This window comes from Cydia pomonella, chromosome 27 (assembly GCF_033807575.1).
Source record: "Cydia pomonella isolate Wapato2018A chromosome 27, ilCydPomo1, whole genome shotgun sequence".
Classification (NCBI taxonomy): Eukaryota; Metazoa; Arthropoda; class Insecta; order Lepidoptera; family Tortricidae; genus Cydia; species Cydia pomonella.
Genome location: NC_084729.1, coordinates 9,921,105 through 9,935,274, shown reverse-complemented (window position 1 = coordinate 9,935,274; position 14,170 = coordinate 9,921,105). Strand labels below are relative to the sequence as shown.

The 14,170-nt window shown below is 42.3% G+C and overlaps 2 protein-coding genes across 3 annotated transcripts; both read left to right on the top strand.

Moving 5' to 3' along the window:
* Nucleotides 1–723: 723 nt before the first annotated feature.
* LOC133532665 (nose resistant to fluoxetine protein 6-like) lies at nt 724–5,336 on the top strand. 2 transcript variants are annotated; one of them, XR_009801736.1, is made up of 3 exons: nt 724–923; nt 1,746–1,825; nt 2,634–2,932. XR_009801736.1 is itself a non-coding variant. In XM_061871428.1 (3 exons), exons 2-3 carry the CDS (start codon nt 2,624–2,626, stop codon nt 4,600–4,602), a joined length of 327 nt encoding a protein of 108 aa, XP_061727412.1. In that variant the 5' UTR covers nt 724–923; nt 1,746–2,623; the 3' UTR covers nt 4,603–5,336. The 2 variants fall into 2 exon arrangements, 1 of the variants encoding a protein (XP_061727412.1); XM_061871428.1 differs by adding an exon at nt 4,477–5,336 and having other exon boundaries at nt 1,746–2,824.
* Nucleotides 5,337–6,408: 1,072 nt separating this feature from the next.
* LOC133532664 (O-acyltransferase like protein-like) lies at nt 6,409–14,034 on the top strand. Its single transcript, XM_061871426.1, has 5 exons — nt 6,409–7,421; nt 7,997–8,132; nt 10,705–10,894; nt 11,701–11,840; nt 13,267–14,034. Exons 1-5 carry the CDS (start codon nt 7,231–7,233, stop codon nt 13,393–13,395), a joined length of 786 nt encoding a protein of 261 aa, XP_061727410.1. The 5' UTR covers nt 6,409–7,230; the 3' UTR covers nt 13,396–14,034.
* Nucleotides 14,035–14,170: the final 136 nt, after the last annotated feature.

Genomic DNA, 14,170 nt, shown 5'->3' with positions numbered 1-14,170 from the left:
AATAAAAAAATTAAAAACATCGATTTTCAGTGCTAAATCAGTGTTAGAATTTACATAGGCTTTAATAATATTTGTGTAAATATATAGTTTTCAGTAAGAGATGTATGAAAAATCTTACTACTATCAGAAAGGTACACTATTTGTGATATACTTATGATAAAGATTTTAAATATAAAATAGTTGCAAACTCCGAAAAAAACCGCCTAAATCACATACTAAAAATCACCAACTTTTCAAAATTTTCGCCATTTAGTCTTAAATATAACGTGATTTTTTGAAACTAATATACTGCGCAAATTTAAATAAAACATCTGAAAGTGTATTAATTTACGATCACAATAATTATATAAGTAGGACTAAATAAATTTTATCTAATTATGCATAAAATTATATGTTTCTTGTTGGGTTGGCTGCATAAAAGGTACCTATAAGTAAGTAAGTAAGTAAGTAAGCTCTTAATTTGCATTACTTGTGGTTCAAAGGTCCTTAATATAGACGACTGGTCTGGCCTAGTGGGTATCGCTACTCTGCCTAGCCTATGAGGCCGGACGGTCTTGGGTTGGAATCCCGGTAAGGGCATTTATTTATGTGATGAACAGATATTTGTTTCTGAGTCATGGGTGTTTTCTATGTATTTAAGTATTTGTATATTATAAATATCGTTGTCTGAGTACCCACAACACAAGTCTTCTTGGCTTACCGTGGGACTTACTCAAAGTACGGAACCCTTATAAAAATGGACCCCTTTATAAACTTGCATGCAGAGCGAAGTCGCAGCGTGTGGCAGTGTCGCTGCGGCTGGGGGTGTGCGTGCCGCGGGCGTGCGCTGCGCACGCGCTGCTGCCGGCGCGCTTCAACTACTCGCTGGAGTTCTGCCGCCTGCCCGCCGACAAGCCCTACGCCGCCGTCGACTACGTCGCTTTGTGAGAAGAGAACATACTATACTATATAATATACAGTCACTGCTGACATACAAAATAGGCTCTAGACTTTTTCCGATACATTGCCGTCAAAGTAGGCGCTTAAAATCGATTGATCGATCAAAAATCTATCCATCTAGTCTATAATCAGTAAACAGTAAAAATATTAGTTACCCAGGAAGACAAAATCTGCGGCCGCGTGGTCCGACAGTCTTATCCGAGATGTCAGATAACAATGAATTTTAATTCCTAGCTGTCCGACTACTCGCGGACTATAAGGAATTTGTATTTCATACCACATACAGTTCTGCCATTCATGAGGGGAGGGGAGCTAAAGAGGAGATTTTTGTAGTTCGAGCATGCCAGATTTAGTTATGAGTAATATTGATATCCATGGAGTCTGCCTTAACCACTTTTAGCCCGACTGGCGCACTTTTGGTCCGTTGGTTGATGGGGTCCTTAATTTGATGGTTATAATTTCGAAACCCTATTTTTGCGTTGTAATCGTTAGAATAAGAAAATGCGTAGAAATAATGGTTAGATTAGATGGTGGTTTGGTTGGTAATAGCACAATTATAGCATCAACTTGGACCAAAATTACCAAATCTATTTAACTATTTTTACAACCCCCCAAATTTATAAAATCTGTAGATGCTTCCCTGACCACAGGAAAAGAAAACATGATATAACCTCTTATTTTTCCTTCCTATCATCTGATCTTACGATAGGTCGCTACAACGCTCGAGTAACTCCAAATTTAGCATCTCCAGCTCCCCTACCATTAGTAAGGTTCATAAAATAAACCATTAGTTTTATTGTTTTCAGATTTATTTTGCTACTGCTTGGACTACTGACAGTCGTCAGTACAACGTATGAGCTGCATCATATTTATATACTGAAAAAAGGTAAGAACCGGCAACTAACTTACCTCTTTTAATTGTTGACAGTGGCTGGACAAGACCAAAATTTTATGTGGGTACAAGGTACATTTAGCGAGGCCCTCTGGTGGCGCAAGAAATAACGACCATTTTTACGTTGTGCCCCTCAGACCGCGAGGCCGTAGGCGGTGGCTCATGTCACCCACGTAGCATGCGTAGCATCTCTATATATAGTTTTTGCCCACGGCTAACGCCGCCTCTGATTGTTGACACTAATTTTATTTGGTAGGATACCTCTATTACAGGTGACAACACATTTATACTATCATAAAATATTTCTTATTATCATAAACTTCCGTACTTCCAACTGGTACGGTATTCAATTTACTTCTGTGCTATGTGGACATGAATCAAGTAGATTATATTGTCTTTCTTTGTTTTAAATGTTGTAATCTGTAAGTTTAGCATTTTTGTTTGTATTGCTGTTGATGCCCCTGTTGATGCTGTTAATTAATAAACGAAAATGATTTTTTTTATTTTTTTTATTAGCCTATTTGTGTGTCCCACTGCTGGGAAAAGGCCTCCCCTCTAGCGTTCCAATCCTCCCTTTGCTGAGCAAGGTCCCGCCAGTCCCGCTGAAACGCATCCAAGTCGTCCCGCCATCTCTTTCTCGGTCTGCCTCTGCCACGACTACACCGGGGATGCCAGCTAGTGGCTATTTTGAAAATAATAAATAAAATAAAATATTAATTTACAGTTTAGAGACACCGTTTATATGTAAAAGATATGTTAGTCTTGTGATTTTATGAATGACTATTACCACTTATGCTGATAGAGCCAGAGCAGCCTGACGAGTGGTTGTGCACGTTCTCGCTGCATCGCAACACGCGGCTGCTGACAGCCGCGCCCGGCGGCCTGCCGTGCCTGCACGGCATCCGCGCTCTCTCCGTGCTGTGGATCATCATACTACACTCTTCCGTCGTACTTCGAAAGAATGACGTTAACGATGACGAAATAAGCGAGAATGTAAGTCCTTGCTTTTACTTAATATTGTATTTCTTAAGTCAGTCATAAACGCTGGCGGCCTGCCGTGCCTGCATAGCATCCGCGCTCTCTCCGTACGGTGGATCATCATACTACACTCCTCCGTCATACTTCGAGAGAATGCCGTTAATGATGACGAAATAAGAGAGAATGTAAGTCCTTGCTTTCACTTAATATTGTATTTCTAAGTCAGTCATAAACGCTGGCGGCCTGGCCTCCCTGCACGGCGTCCGTGCTCTCTCCGTTCAGTGGATCATGATTCTACACTCGTCCGTCGTACTTCGAGAGAACGCCGTTAACGATAACGAAATAGTATCCATTCTATGCTTCGCTTGGTGTATAGTTAAGCACCATAAGTGTTGTCAGAGTGGCGAGACAAGTAGCTATGTACGTTCTCGCTGCACCGCAACACGTGGCTGCTATCGGCTGCGTCGGCCGGCTTTCCGTGCCTGCACGGCATCCGCGCTTTCTCCTTCTGCTCTACCAATAAGTGAAGTATGTGTACAACTACACACACTTCACAAAAGTTCTTCAAAAAAAAGGAGTGTAGAGGTTTTTAAAGGATCGGCAACGCCCAAGTAACACCTGTGGAGTTGCAGGCGTCAATAGGTTGCGGTGACTGCTTACCATCAGGCGGGCCGTATGATTTTTTGCCACCGTCGTGGTATAAAAAAACACACAGCGTCACAGTTCGGGGCAATGGAACCCAAGAGTTTGAAGCAACTGAAGAGCTTGTAGACGGTCTCCCTCAGTGACCTTATCATAAATAACGAGCCCATTGTGTCCCACTGCTGGACAAAGGCCTCCCCCCTCTTCTTCCACTCATCCCGGTTTTGAGCTACGACCGGCCAGTCCCTCAAAAAGGAGTCTAAGTTATCCCGCCATCGCCGACGAGGTCTGCCAGATCCCCGGTTAGACTCGTGGGGCACCCAATCCGTGGTTATCTTGGCCCACAAGTCATTCGGCATGCGGCAGACATGCCCAGCCCAGTCCCAGTCAGTATCATAAATATTACAGGAAAAATAATAAAGTAAAGTAAAGTAATAGTACATTACTATAGAGGCCGGGAAACGTAGGGTTGCAGGCAAAGTAGATATATACGGCTGAGCGTAGCGAAGCCGGATAGAGATACGCGGCCGGCAACCCTGTTTCCCGCCGAGATATGTATAGTGCTTTTCTCAAACTTGCAATTAAAACAAAAAATTGTAGTCAATTTATTTTGTGGCGACCTACTCGGCTCGCCACTCTACCAGCGGTGTACAACCTATCACTGTACCAAGCTAACTGAAGCTAGTTGATGGTTGGATGCCAAGACGTTGTGTTACAATTTGACGTTAAAAAACAAAAGAAGGTTGCTTTACAGCCCTAGGTGTGTAAGGCAGTATGAAATTCCTTTACATATCAATCAATCAATCAATTTTTCGTGTTATGGCTCCATCAAGGTGTTGATGATTCTGCCAATGTCGAGGTTGGATAATACACGGCTAGTATATGAATCTCATCTTCACTCATCGCATGTATGTAGTATTTCCGGACCTAATTTGACGTAAGTCATGTCATCATTTCATAACAAGTTTGAGAAAAGTAAATTTTATTTGTGGAACATTAATCGCACCTCTATCTTTGTTGTATAGGTAAGCAGTGGGCAGAGGTATTTTGGTGTTTTCGCTGGACACCTCGCCGTGGACTCGTTCTTTGTGCTGAGCGGGCTGCTGCTCGTCTACACCAGCGTCGGCAAAACGGAGTCACGTGAGCACTAACACCGCCTCGCTTCACCATTTTAAAATATACAATTTTTTTTTACTACGTAGGTGGCAGACAAGCATACGGCCCGCCTGATGGTAAGCAGTCTCCGCAACCTATGGACGCCTGCAACTCCAGAGGTGTTACTTGCGCGTTGCGATCCTTTAAAAACCTCTACACTCCTTTTTTGAAGAACTTTCAATACATTCTCTTTAAAATGATAACACCGTGTCTCTTCAGTGTCCTTGCGGAACCTGCCCCGGTTCTACCTGATCCGCTACGTGCGTTTGTTCCCGCTGCTGGCGGCGGCCGTGCTGCTGCGCGCCGCCGAGCCACGCGTCACCGACGGACCCACGGCGGTGGACGCCGCTGAAGAGGTCAGATAGCGCTTCTCACATCTTAGTTAATTCAGAGGGTATTTTTCCACGGCTCATGGAAGCCTGGGGTCCGCTTGGCAACTACTCCCGGGAATTATCGTAGACACTAGTTTTACGAAAGCGACTGCCATCTGACCTTTCAAACCAGAGGGGAAACTAGGACTTATTGAGATTGGCTCGGTTTCCACACGATGTTTTCCTTCATCGAAAAGCGACTGGTGGTTCCGAAAAACTTAAGGTCCGAGCCGGGGTTTGAATCCGCGACCTCCGGATTGAAATTGAAAATCGCACGCTCTTATCGCTAGGCTACCAACGCTTGGTCTACCGTGAACACTGAAGTTCGCAAATCACAGGTAGGCATCTTTCTCTGTCACTCTAATCACGCCTTAAGTGGACGGGCCTTACGGACAATAAGAATGGGGCTAGTACAGCGGTGTCACGCACACAAATTCGAGCCAATCGTGCAGTCTAACGCCACAACGCGATTGGTGGATGAGTTCGCATCACGCGCGCGATTGGTCGCAACTAGTTGCATTAGACTGCATTGGCTCGAATTCGTGAGCGACACCACTGATCTAGCACCATTCTTAGTGCCCGTTAGAGACCTGTCTTTAGAAATAGGTGTTATGGAATTAAGTAAGATGTATCTAGGTCATGAATGTTGCTATGGTAAATGCCCACTTGTCTGCGCTCTTCAATATATAAACGTGCTCCTCGCACCAGGGCTATAACCGCGAAAATCGAAGTTCGTCAATTGCGGGCATTTCTCTCTGTCACTCTAATTACGTCTTAGTGAGAGTAAAAGAGAAAGATCCCCGTAATTTGCAAATTTCGGTGTTCGCGGTAGGCCCCCAGCACCGGAGTGTGATGTCTTTGCGAAGTATTCGGATGGATCTGTGTAAAGAGTGTATGAAGCTGTGAGACGATGGATAAACGTGAATCTTCCGTCTTGTACTACGAGCATTCCACGGGCTGTCCCGTACGGCCGCACTTTATTTCCTGTGTTGCGACGCGACTTTATCGGCGTTCAAAGCAGGCGATTATTTTTCTGTGCATATTTTTGACCATTAGTCACAGACAAGGAAACTCTTGCAATTCAATTCAATTCAAATATACTTTATTCATGTAGGCCTAGCAACAAGCACTTATGAATAGTAAGACAGTATTACATATAATTATCTTAATCTAATTATCAGAGCAATTTATTGATGTTGTAAATATTATTCCATATATAATACTAATGAATATAATTCATAGATCAAATTTAATACTAAAACTTTCACAAAATATAGTCATACAAAAAAAAAATGTATAAAAAATACTAGTCTAGATTGTTTCTAGAATAAATTCTAAATGTCAAACAATTTTCAAAATAGAAATAAAATAAAAATACCCCAAAAACAACAAAGGAAACACCTGTACCTGTCAATTTCCAGAAAATTCGCGGTAGACAATTTCATGAAATGCTCCATTAGGGTTTCATTTTTACATTTGTACAAATTGTCCTCTCCTTAGACTGTATATATCATATACCTAAGTACCTAGTCTGTGTAAATCTTGGAGGATTTAACAACTGGAGACGCCTTATCTGTAATTTTCTGCACAAAAGTCTGCCGATTTTTGCGGGGGAGGGGCACGGTAAATGTACGGCCATTTGTACGTAACGTACAAATAGCCAAGTCAGATAAACGTCAGTCCATACAATACATATGACCATTGGCCGAGCTTTTCGACAGAGGGGTAAGCTCTTAAAGGCGACTCCAGTTGTTAAATTCTTTAAGTGTAAATACTGTTTTAAATTTCACAGTGTATTAACTAATTCGCTGTAACGCTGTCTAATTTTTTGAAATCCATTAATAAATGTTGATTGCAGGCGGTCCGGTGCCGGAAGTACTGGTGGAGCACTCTGCTTTACGTCCAAAACCTTGTCAATCCGAATGAATTGGTAACTATTCTTATCATACACACATATGGGTACCTACCGACAAGGCTCAGAACCGGTTTATAAAATACCGGTTTATTTCGGTTTTCCTCCGAACTGTTATAAGAACGCGAACGTTTTAAGAACTTCATTGTAACCTTAAAAACCGGTTTATTTGACGAGCGATGAAAATGCCGGCGGGCCTGGTGGTGTGGCATGTAAAATATTGCCAAGATGAAACCATAAATGCTCGCACTGTTAAAAAGTTATCAGATCACTTGTAGAGCTAAGCTGGGGTCTCCATTTGGTATATATAAATAAAACTTATCGAGTGTTGTGGGCAGTGCATGGGTCACAGCTGGTACCTGTCGGTGGACATGCAGCTGTACGTGGTGTCGGCGCTGCTGCTGTGCGCGGCGGGGCGGCGCGTGTGGCCGGCGCTCGGCGCCGCCGCGCTGGCCTCCACGGCCGCCGCGCTCGCCTTCTGTTTCTATTACAACTTTCCTGATACGATGACGGATTCACCGCGAGACTGGAGGTAGGTATGTACAATAGTACATTGTGCAACGAGGGGGGTAAGTGAAATTTTGGAAACGAGGAAATTAAAGAAACTTGCGAAGAAAAAAACTAAATTTTAAGCGAAATAATTCTTAAATACGTTGACATATGAGGCATTCGTCCGCCATATTGTCATTTCTTGACAGGTTAGGTATCGAAGGCACAGACCTATTACTAGCCACGATTGAAAATTATGTAATAATATTTTAAACGGCTGTTAAATTAATCAATTTAAATAATTTTTAACATAAACAAAAATATTAAATTATAAACGACAGTATTTTAAAACTAAAACTCATTTATGTTACTTGCTTTGTATGAATAAGTGACATAATTAAAAATAGGCATTTTATTCACAATCCACAACTCCAGCGGGGACAAAATAGGCCTTTGTCCTTTAGCACAGCTGCATGAAATAAGATATTTTTCGAGCAAGTGTGATGAAAAAGTACGAATGTCTTTTGACCGATCCAGCCCACAGTGCGTCCGTACGAAGAAGCGGTTGTTTACTATCGTCTTAAGGATCTTGTTAATATTTACTCCTGTTATTTACAGCTCGGGGTCAACTCCTAGCTACTGGTTAATGTTGTATTACTATAACCCTATAGTGCGCTCCCCTCCCTTCTTCATCGGGATGCTGCTCGGGTACAGCCTTTACATCCTCAAGAACGAAAAACTTCATTTACCGAAGGTAATCCTTGTAAAAAAAAAAAAAATTACCTACCGGCAAGGCTTGGAACCGTTTCAAAAAAATAACAGTAATTACCGGTTTATAAGGGTTTTACTCTCATAAGAACGCGAACGGTTTAAGAACTTTATTGTAACCTAAATAAACCGGTTTCTTTGACGAGCCACGAGACGACCAACGAGCCTGGTGGTGTTCCGCGTAAACAAAGACAACGACATAGGAAGAAACCGGTTTTTTTTGTTCTAAACCGGTTACTCTGATAACTTTATGGAAATGTTCTACTGAAAACCGGGTTTAAAGTAACGGTTTTTCTAGCGAAATCAAAATTAAAAGGTTTTGCGCCAAGTACATGACAACGGTTTGGAAATTAAACCGGTTTCCGAGCCTTGCCTACCGGACTTACATGCAGTCGAGTTGACAAGTTCACAAACATCTTTAACCTTTTGAACGGCCCCGGACGCGAGGCGATCGCGATTATTTTAGCGAAATTGAACTTTACGGAATCCCGCGTAAGTCCCTATTGCATTGGCGAAGCTGTTGGCTGTGGGCGTCGTTGGCGTCCTTGGCGAGACTCCGATGACAGCCACAGCTGACTGTACCGGTCAAAAGGTTAAGTTATAAGCCAACGTCCCAAAAATTTTATTCAGACACTGACTATAATGTCCTTTAAATTATAACACTATTATTATTCCCTTTATTTTTTTTTATACTACGTCTGTGGCAAACAAGCATACGGCCCGTCTGATGGTAAGCAGTCTCCGTAGCCTATGTACGCCTGCACCTCCAGAGGAGTTACATGCGCGTTGCCGACCCTAAACCCGCCCCCCCTCGTTGAGCTCTGGCAACCTTACTCACCGGCAGGAACACAACACTATGAGTAGGGTCTCGTGTTATTTGGCTTCTGTTTTCTGTAAGGTGGAGGTACTTCCCCAGTTGGGCTCTGCTCTAGATCTGGAATGACATCCACTGGCTGTGCCCTACCACACAAAGCGAGATGACATTCACAATGCCCATACCTCTCTTTTGGACGTAGTTTAAGGACGTACCCGGGTCCGATTTATTTATCCGGGTTTATTTATCTTTCTTCTTCTTATTATTATCATTTGGACCTTACAGTCTACGCACTTTATTTGCAATATGTTTTGGACCTATTTCTTCTCTATAAAGAATAGAGAAGAAATAAAATCTTTTAATAGTGTTACACCTATGTATACTTTATATTTCATACCTAATCGCATGTTGTACTCTCAGAGCAAAATTGTATGTATTAACTTTCAGTGGAAAATGTTTTGGCTAATGTGTTATCTTTCTGCTAAAAGAGACTGGGAAATAACATATAACTTTCTCTCCACCTCCCCCCTATCCACGTGGTCAATGGGAATATATAATAAAATTAAAAAAAAAAAAAATTATTTCAGACAATTGACAATCCATAATTTATAAAGTTAATTAATTAGAACTAAAATTAAATAACATAAAAAATACAATCATATAAGAAATTAAAATTAAATATTAATAAATAATAACTAACATTACATTAAATTAATTTTCCCTTAATCTTATTCTTTAACGTGGGTTAATCTAACTTAGTAGGTAGATTAAAGCTAATAGTAATAGACGTACGAATTTAAAATATGCGATTTATAAGTTCGCGAACTTACTCGGCCCGACGTCGGAGACACAGACCGCGGGCCAAGAGCATACATCGCCAGTCACCGCCTAATTTAGATGCTGTTTTAAATAAAAATACCGTCAACCGGTTGTATTGCGTTGGAAAGACCGTCAGCTATTCACATGAACATGTAAAAAATACGCGCCTTACCACTTTATGTCCGCAAAGTATGCGTAATGTGTAAATTGCATTATCCGTTTATTTGGAACGCCTGATGGAATGCTGCATGCAAAGTTTATTTTTGTTATTACTAACATAAAAAGGTAAAGCGCTTGTTTTCTACATGTTTATGTGACCAGCTGACGTTCTTACCACCGCGATATAACCGGCTGACGATTTTTTTTACTAACATTAGCATCTGAACTATCATCTGACAAAGTATCAAACGGGAGGCGACGACAATTTTTTTTCGTGTTCCGGTGGCTGCCATTCCTTAACCCACCAACGGAGCGGCAGCTCGCATCCACAAGGGTACATCATACATAGCCGTTAACCACTGTACGAGTTTTCCCCCGGGAGGCGATTGGTAATGGAAATCTGTTCCTTGCTCGCGGTCCAGGGGGCCTACCGCGAAAACCGAAATTCGCAAATTGCGGGGATCTTTCTCTTTTACTCTCACTAAGACGTAATTAGAGTGACAGAGAAAAATGCCCGCAATTGACGAATTACGATTTTCCCGGTAGCCGCCCAGTTTAGAGAGAATGACTGCTCGCGACTCGCGGTGGTAACAGACGTGCGAGCGGAGGCGCGCTACTAGCAAAATTTCAAACATGTCGGATCGCCAACGTACTTACTCAGCGGTTTTAAAGTACATACTGGCGAACAAGGTCGTCGAGCCATAACTTCGCGAACTTACTCGCACGTGTATCACTGACTTAAAAAATAAACTAACGTAATTTCCAGTGGAGCATCTGCTTGTGGTACGGCGTAGCATTAGCGTTGTCCTTGCTGGTGATGTTGAGTGAGCACCCAGGCGCGCGCGCGTTCTTCCACGAGCACCAGGCGGCTCTGAACGCCAAGGTGGCTTTGTACCGGGCCTGCTGGGCGCTGGCGCTGAGCTGGCTCATCATCGCCTGCACTCAGGGCTACGGAGGTATCGCCACTTAATACCTATCCAATACCCAACCCTTAATCAGCCATTTTATGTTGCTTGGAATAAATCAAGATGGCGGCCGGTTTGTTCACTCCCTGGACTATAATTATAAATGCAAAGTATCTAATTCTATAAGTTTTAAAACTTTCACGTACTGAACATATATTAAAAGCATTAGTGATATCGGGTTTTTTGGATGCCTTTAATTTATTTAGGCGTCGTCTCGATGAGACTCGATTTCATTACGATCGGACCAAAAATAATGATATTGAAGATGGCGGCCGCCTTTTAGATGTTTAACTTAAGATGCATTTCCAGGGGCGTAGCTACCGCCGTATCTGCCGTATCAATTATACGGGGCCTTCGGGTCACGGGGGATCCCAACGTGCGTTTTTGTGAGAAATCTTTACCCTTGCTAAGGGCCCCCAAACAAATTTTTATACGGGGCCCCGCCAAGGCACGCTACGCCACTGTGCATTTCAACGGGGCTCTCGTTTCTCAGATATTTATTTTCAACGCGATCGGACCAAAAATAAATGAAATCCAAGATGGCGGCCATTTTTTACAATTTGAACTTTAGATTCATATTGTTGAGCCTCTTGGATCCTCAGATATCGATTTGCGATCGAACAAAAAATCTAGATATTCAAGATGGCAGGCATTACGAGACGTGTGTGGTCCTCAGATATCGAATTTCATCATGATCGGTACGACACGGAAACACCCGGTGCCAAGCGCCCCTTTTCCAATACAAAACGGACACACATACGTGTTCTTGGCAGTGAATGTGTACTTATTTCTAAAAGGTCCCGTGAACTGGTTCCTGTCGCTGGGGCTGTGGCGGTACGTGGCGCGCGTCTCGTACGCGTTGTACTTGTTCAGCAACATCTTACAGGAGGAACCGGACGCCACTGGCGGCGTCAACTACTTCGACATGCGCACACTGGTGAGTATTCTAGAGTCAGCCAAGCTTAGTTGGCAGCAGTTTTTATAGCATAGACTGCGCAAGTGTTGTATATTTGCTCGGAGCAATGCTGAACCGAACGGAGCCCAGAATGCCCGAAACTCCAGAAAGGATCTTTCATCCCCCTGTCGGTGACTTTGCTTACGAAGCATAAGGTTTAAATCTAAATCTTGGTAAGGCCATTTATTTGTGTGTTTATTAGGAATATTTTGTACTTGAATAGTTTGTACATCTACACAATATACCCGTAGAAAATCTTCTGTGACATTTATGATTGAAATGTATGTTCTTATTCTTCGCCGACAATCCTATTTCGTCAGCTTTTGAAATCGTCCACTATGCCACTTTGTCAGCATACAATTCCTATCAAGGGCGTAACCGTTCGGTAAATCGGGTGGGCTGGTGGCTTAGGAGAGGGGGGAGGGAGGGGAACAGACGCCGCAGGAAGGCATACATTGTATGTAAAATTTGAGCTCTAGCAGCTTCCCTGTACCTGCCTACGCCCATGATTCCTATCCTCACCTTCTGAACTCGTCCACATTATGACATTACTATTTTGACTACAGTCCCAGATCGCCTACATTTCTATTTTGACCATAGTGCCAGCTCGTCTACATTATTGTACCATCCACTATCCCGACTGTTTATGAATAATAAAACATCGGCACTTTTCACTTATTTTGCGCATTGCTTTTTTGCAACTGAAAAGTTTTGTTGGCCTGTCATTTTGACCATCACCAATGGCAGCTCTGGACCATATATGAATGTGGAAAAGATAGGAAAGTGCCGATATAAGACTGATAACGAATCAGACCAATGCACCATATGACAATAATGACAAGCTAAGAAGGTGACGAAATAGGATCGTGGACAAAGTCCAAATAGGAAAGTGCTCCTTTCGGCTTTTCTCGCCTCCGTTCGGCTCAGCATTGCTCCGAGCAATGGGGTTGGCCGGTCGAAGTATTAAACAGATGGCGCCATCATAGCTTGCCCTGTCAATCCCTAGAATTGTGTCAAATTCTTGTTTTTTTTTTGGAATTTTGTGACCTGGATTCCAGTACTTTAAGCCAAATCTCATAGAACAAAACTAGAGACAGGGGCAAGCTATGATGGCGCCATCTATGCAAACCTTTGACAGTTGCCAACCCCATTATGAGAGTTGGCACAACTTGCCGTCCCTATACATGCACAACCACAGATAAGATAATGACTTGAATTTTGACAACCCTAAAAGGCCGAAAGGGATAGTGCCATACATTAGAAAGGGACAGCATAATTCGTCCCTGAATCGCTGTCAAACTTCGGTTTTGTCGGAAGCGTCATTTCTGTAAGGTACCTAGTACTATTATTTATTATGTGACAAAGTGGGGTCCTGAGCCGTATGATTAACCAATATTTACTTATTTAGCTGTGGAGGTTCTCCGGCGACGCGGCGGCGGCGGTGGCGCTGTCGGCGGCGCTCATCGTGCTGGTCGAGGCGCCGCTGCACACGCTTCTGGCGCCGCTCCTCAAGCCCCGCACTGCCAACAAGTCATAACAACTTTGATTTTTTATTCAATAAATATATAAAAAATTAAAAATAATAACGCCTATTTCAATTAACTTAGCAACGTTTCATAATGAGAAATATGTATCAAATGGGGTAAGTTTGTTTGTTACAGTAGTTGTTGTTCCCAAAGGAGCGGAAGCTAATGTTCACAGGCCTTCATTATACATCTTCCTTAAACACTTTAGTAATTAAATAGGGACTTGGTGCATTTAAATAAGTGATAGATGCTCCCGTTTTATGCGTTCAGGACAGCTTTTTATTTTATACCCGGTCTTTCAAATTTTTCAAAGTTTACTGTTTACTTGTAAGGTTGAGTTTATAGTTGAGTTATCACGCTGGATGAGATTCGCACGTCCAACCAATGTACCAAAGATACATTGATTAGACACCCAAAATCTCCTCCAAGTTTATTGTCCGGTACGGCCGTCTGTAAAGATTTTATAGTGGGCCTGCGCTATGAGTTGAGCAAGAGAGAGAGAAAGAGTAAGAGCGAGAAAAGTATATTTATTTTGACCGATCAATGTCGCGGCAGCTTGTACGCTCGTCTGTTAACAATTTATACGTCAAAAATGATGTAAGATAAAATCGTTCATATACCTTAAGAAATTATCGTATTTTAGGACTTAATTTAGTCGATAACATAACATAAACCAAATATTTTGATATTTATAATTGATTTGACTCAAGATATAGTTTTGAAGAATATAAGTAATGTATCAAAAAATTGGTTTTACCTTTTAGAATGCTAAATTATGCTAAATTC

What these genes read in the sequence shown, in the direction of transcription:
- LOC133532665 (XM_061871428.1), top strand. Translation starts at nt 2,624, where the DNA reads ATGCTGATAGAGCCAGAGCAGCCTGACGAGTGGTTGTGCACGTTCTCG. An exon ending in ATGACGAAATAAGCGAGAAT is followed by an intron (nt 2,825 to 4,476) that starts GTAAGTCCTTGC and finishes TTTGTTGTATAG; the next exon opens with GTAAGCAGTGGGCAGAGGTA.
- LOC133532664 (XM_061871426.1), top strand. Translation starts at nt 7,231, where the DNA reads ATGGGTCACAGCTGGTACCTGTCGGTGGACATGCAGCTGTACGTGGTG. An exon ending in GATTCACCGCGAGACTGGAG is followed by an intron (nt 7,422 to 7,996) that starts GTAGGTATGTAC and finishes TGTTATTTACAG; the next exon opens with CTCGGGGTCAACTCCTAGCT. An exon ending in ACTTCGACATGCGCACACTG is followed by an intron (nt 11,841 to 13,266) that starts GTGAGTATTCTA and finishes TTACTTATTTAG; the next exon opens with CTGTGGAGGTTCTCCGGCGA.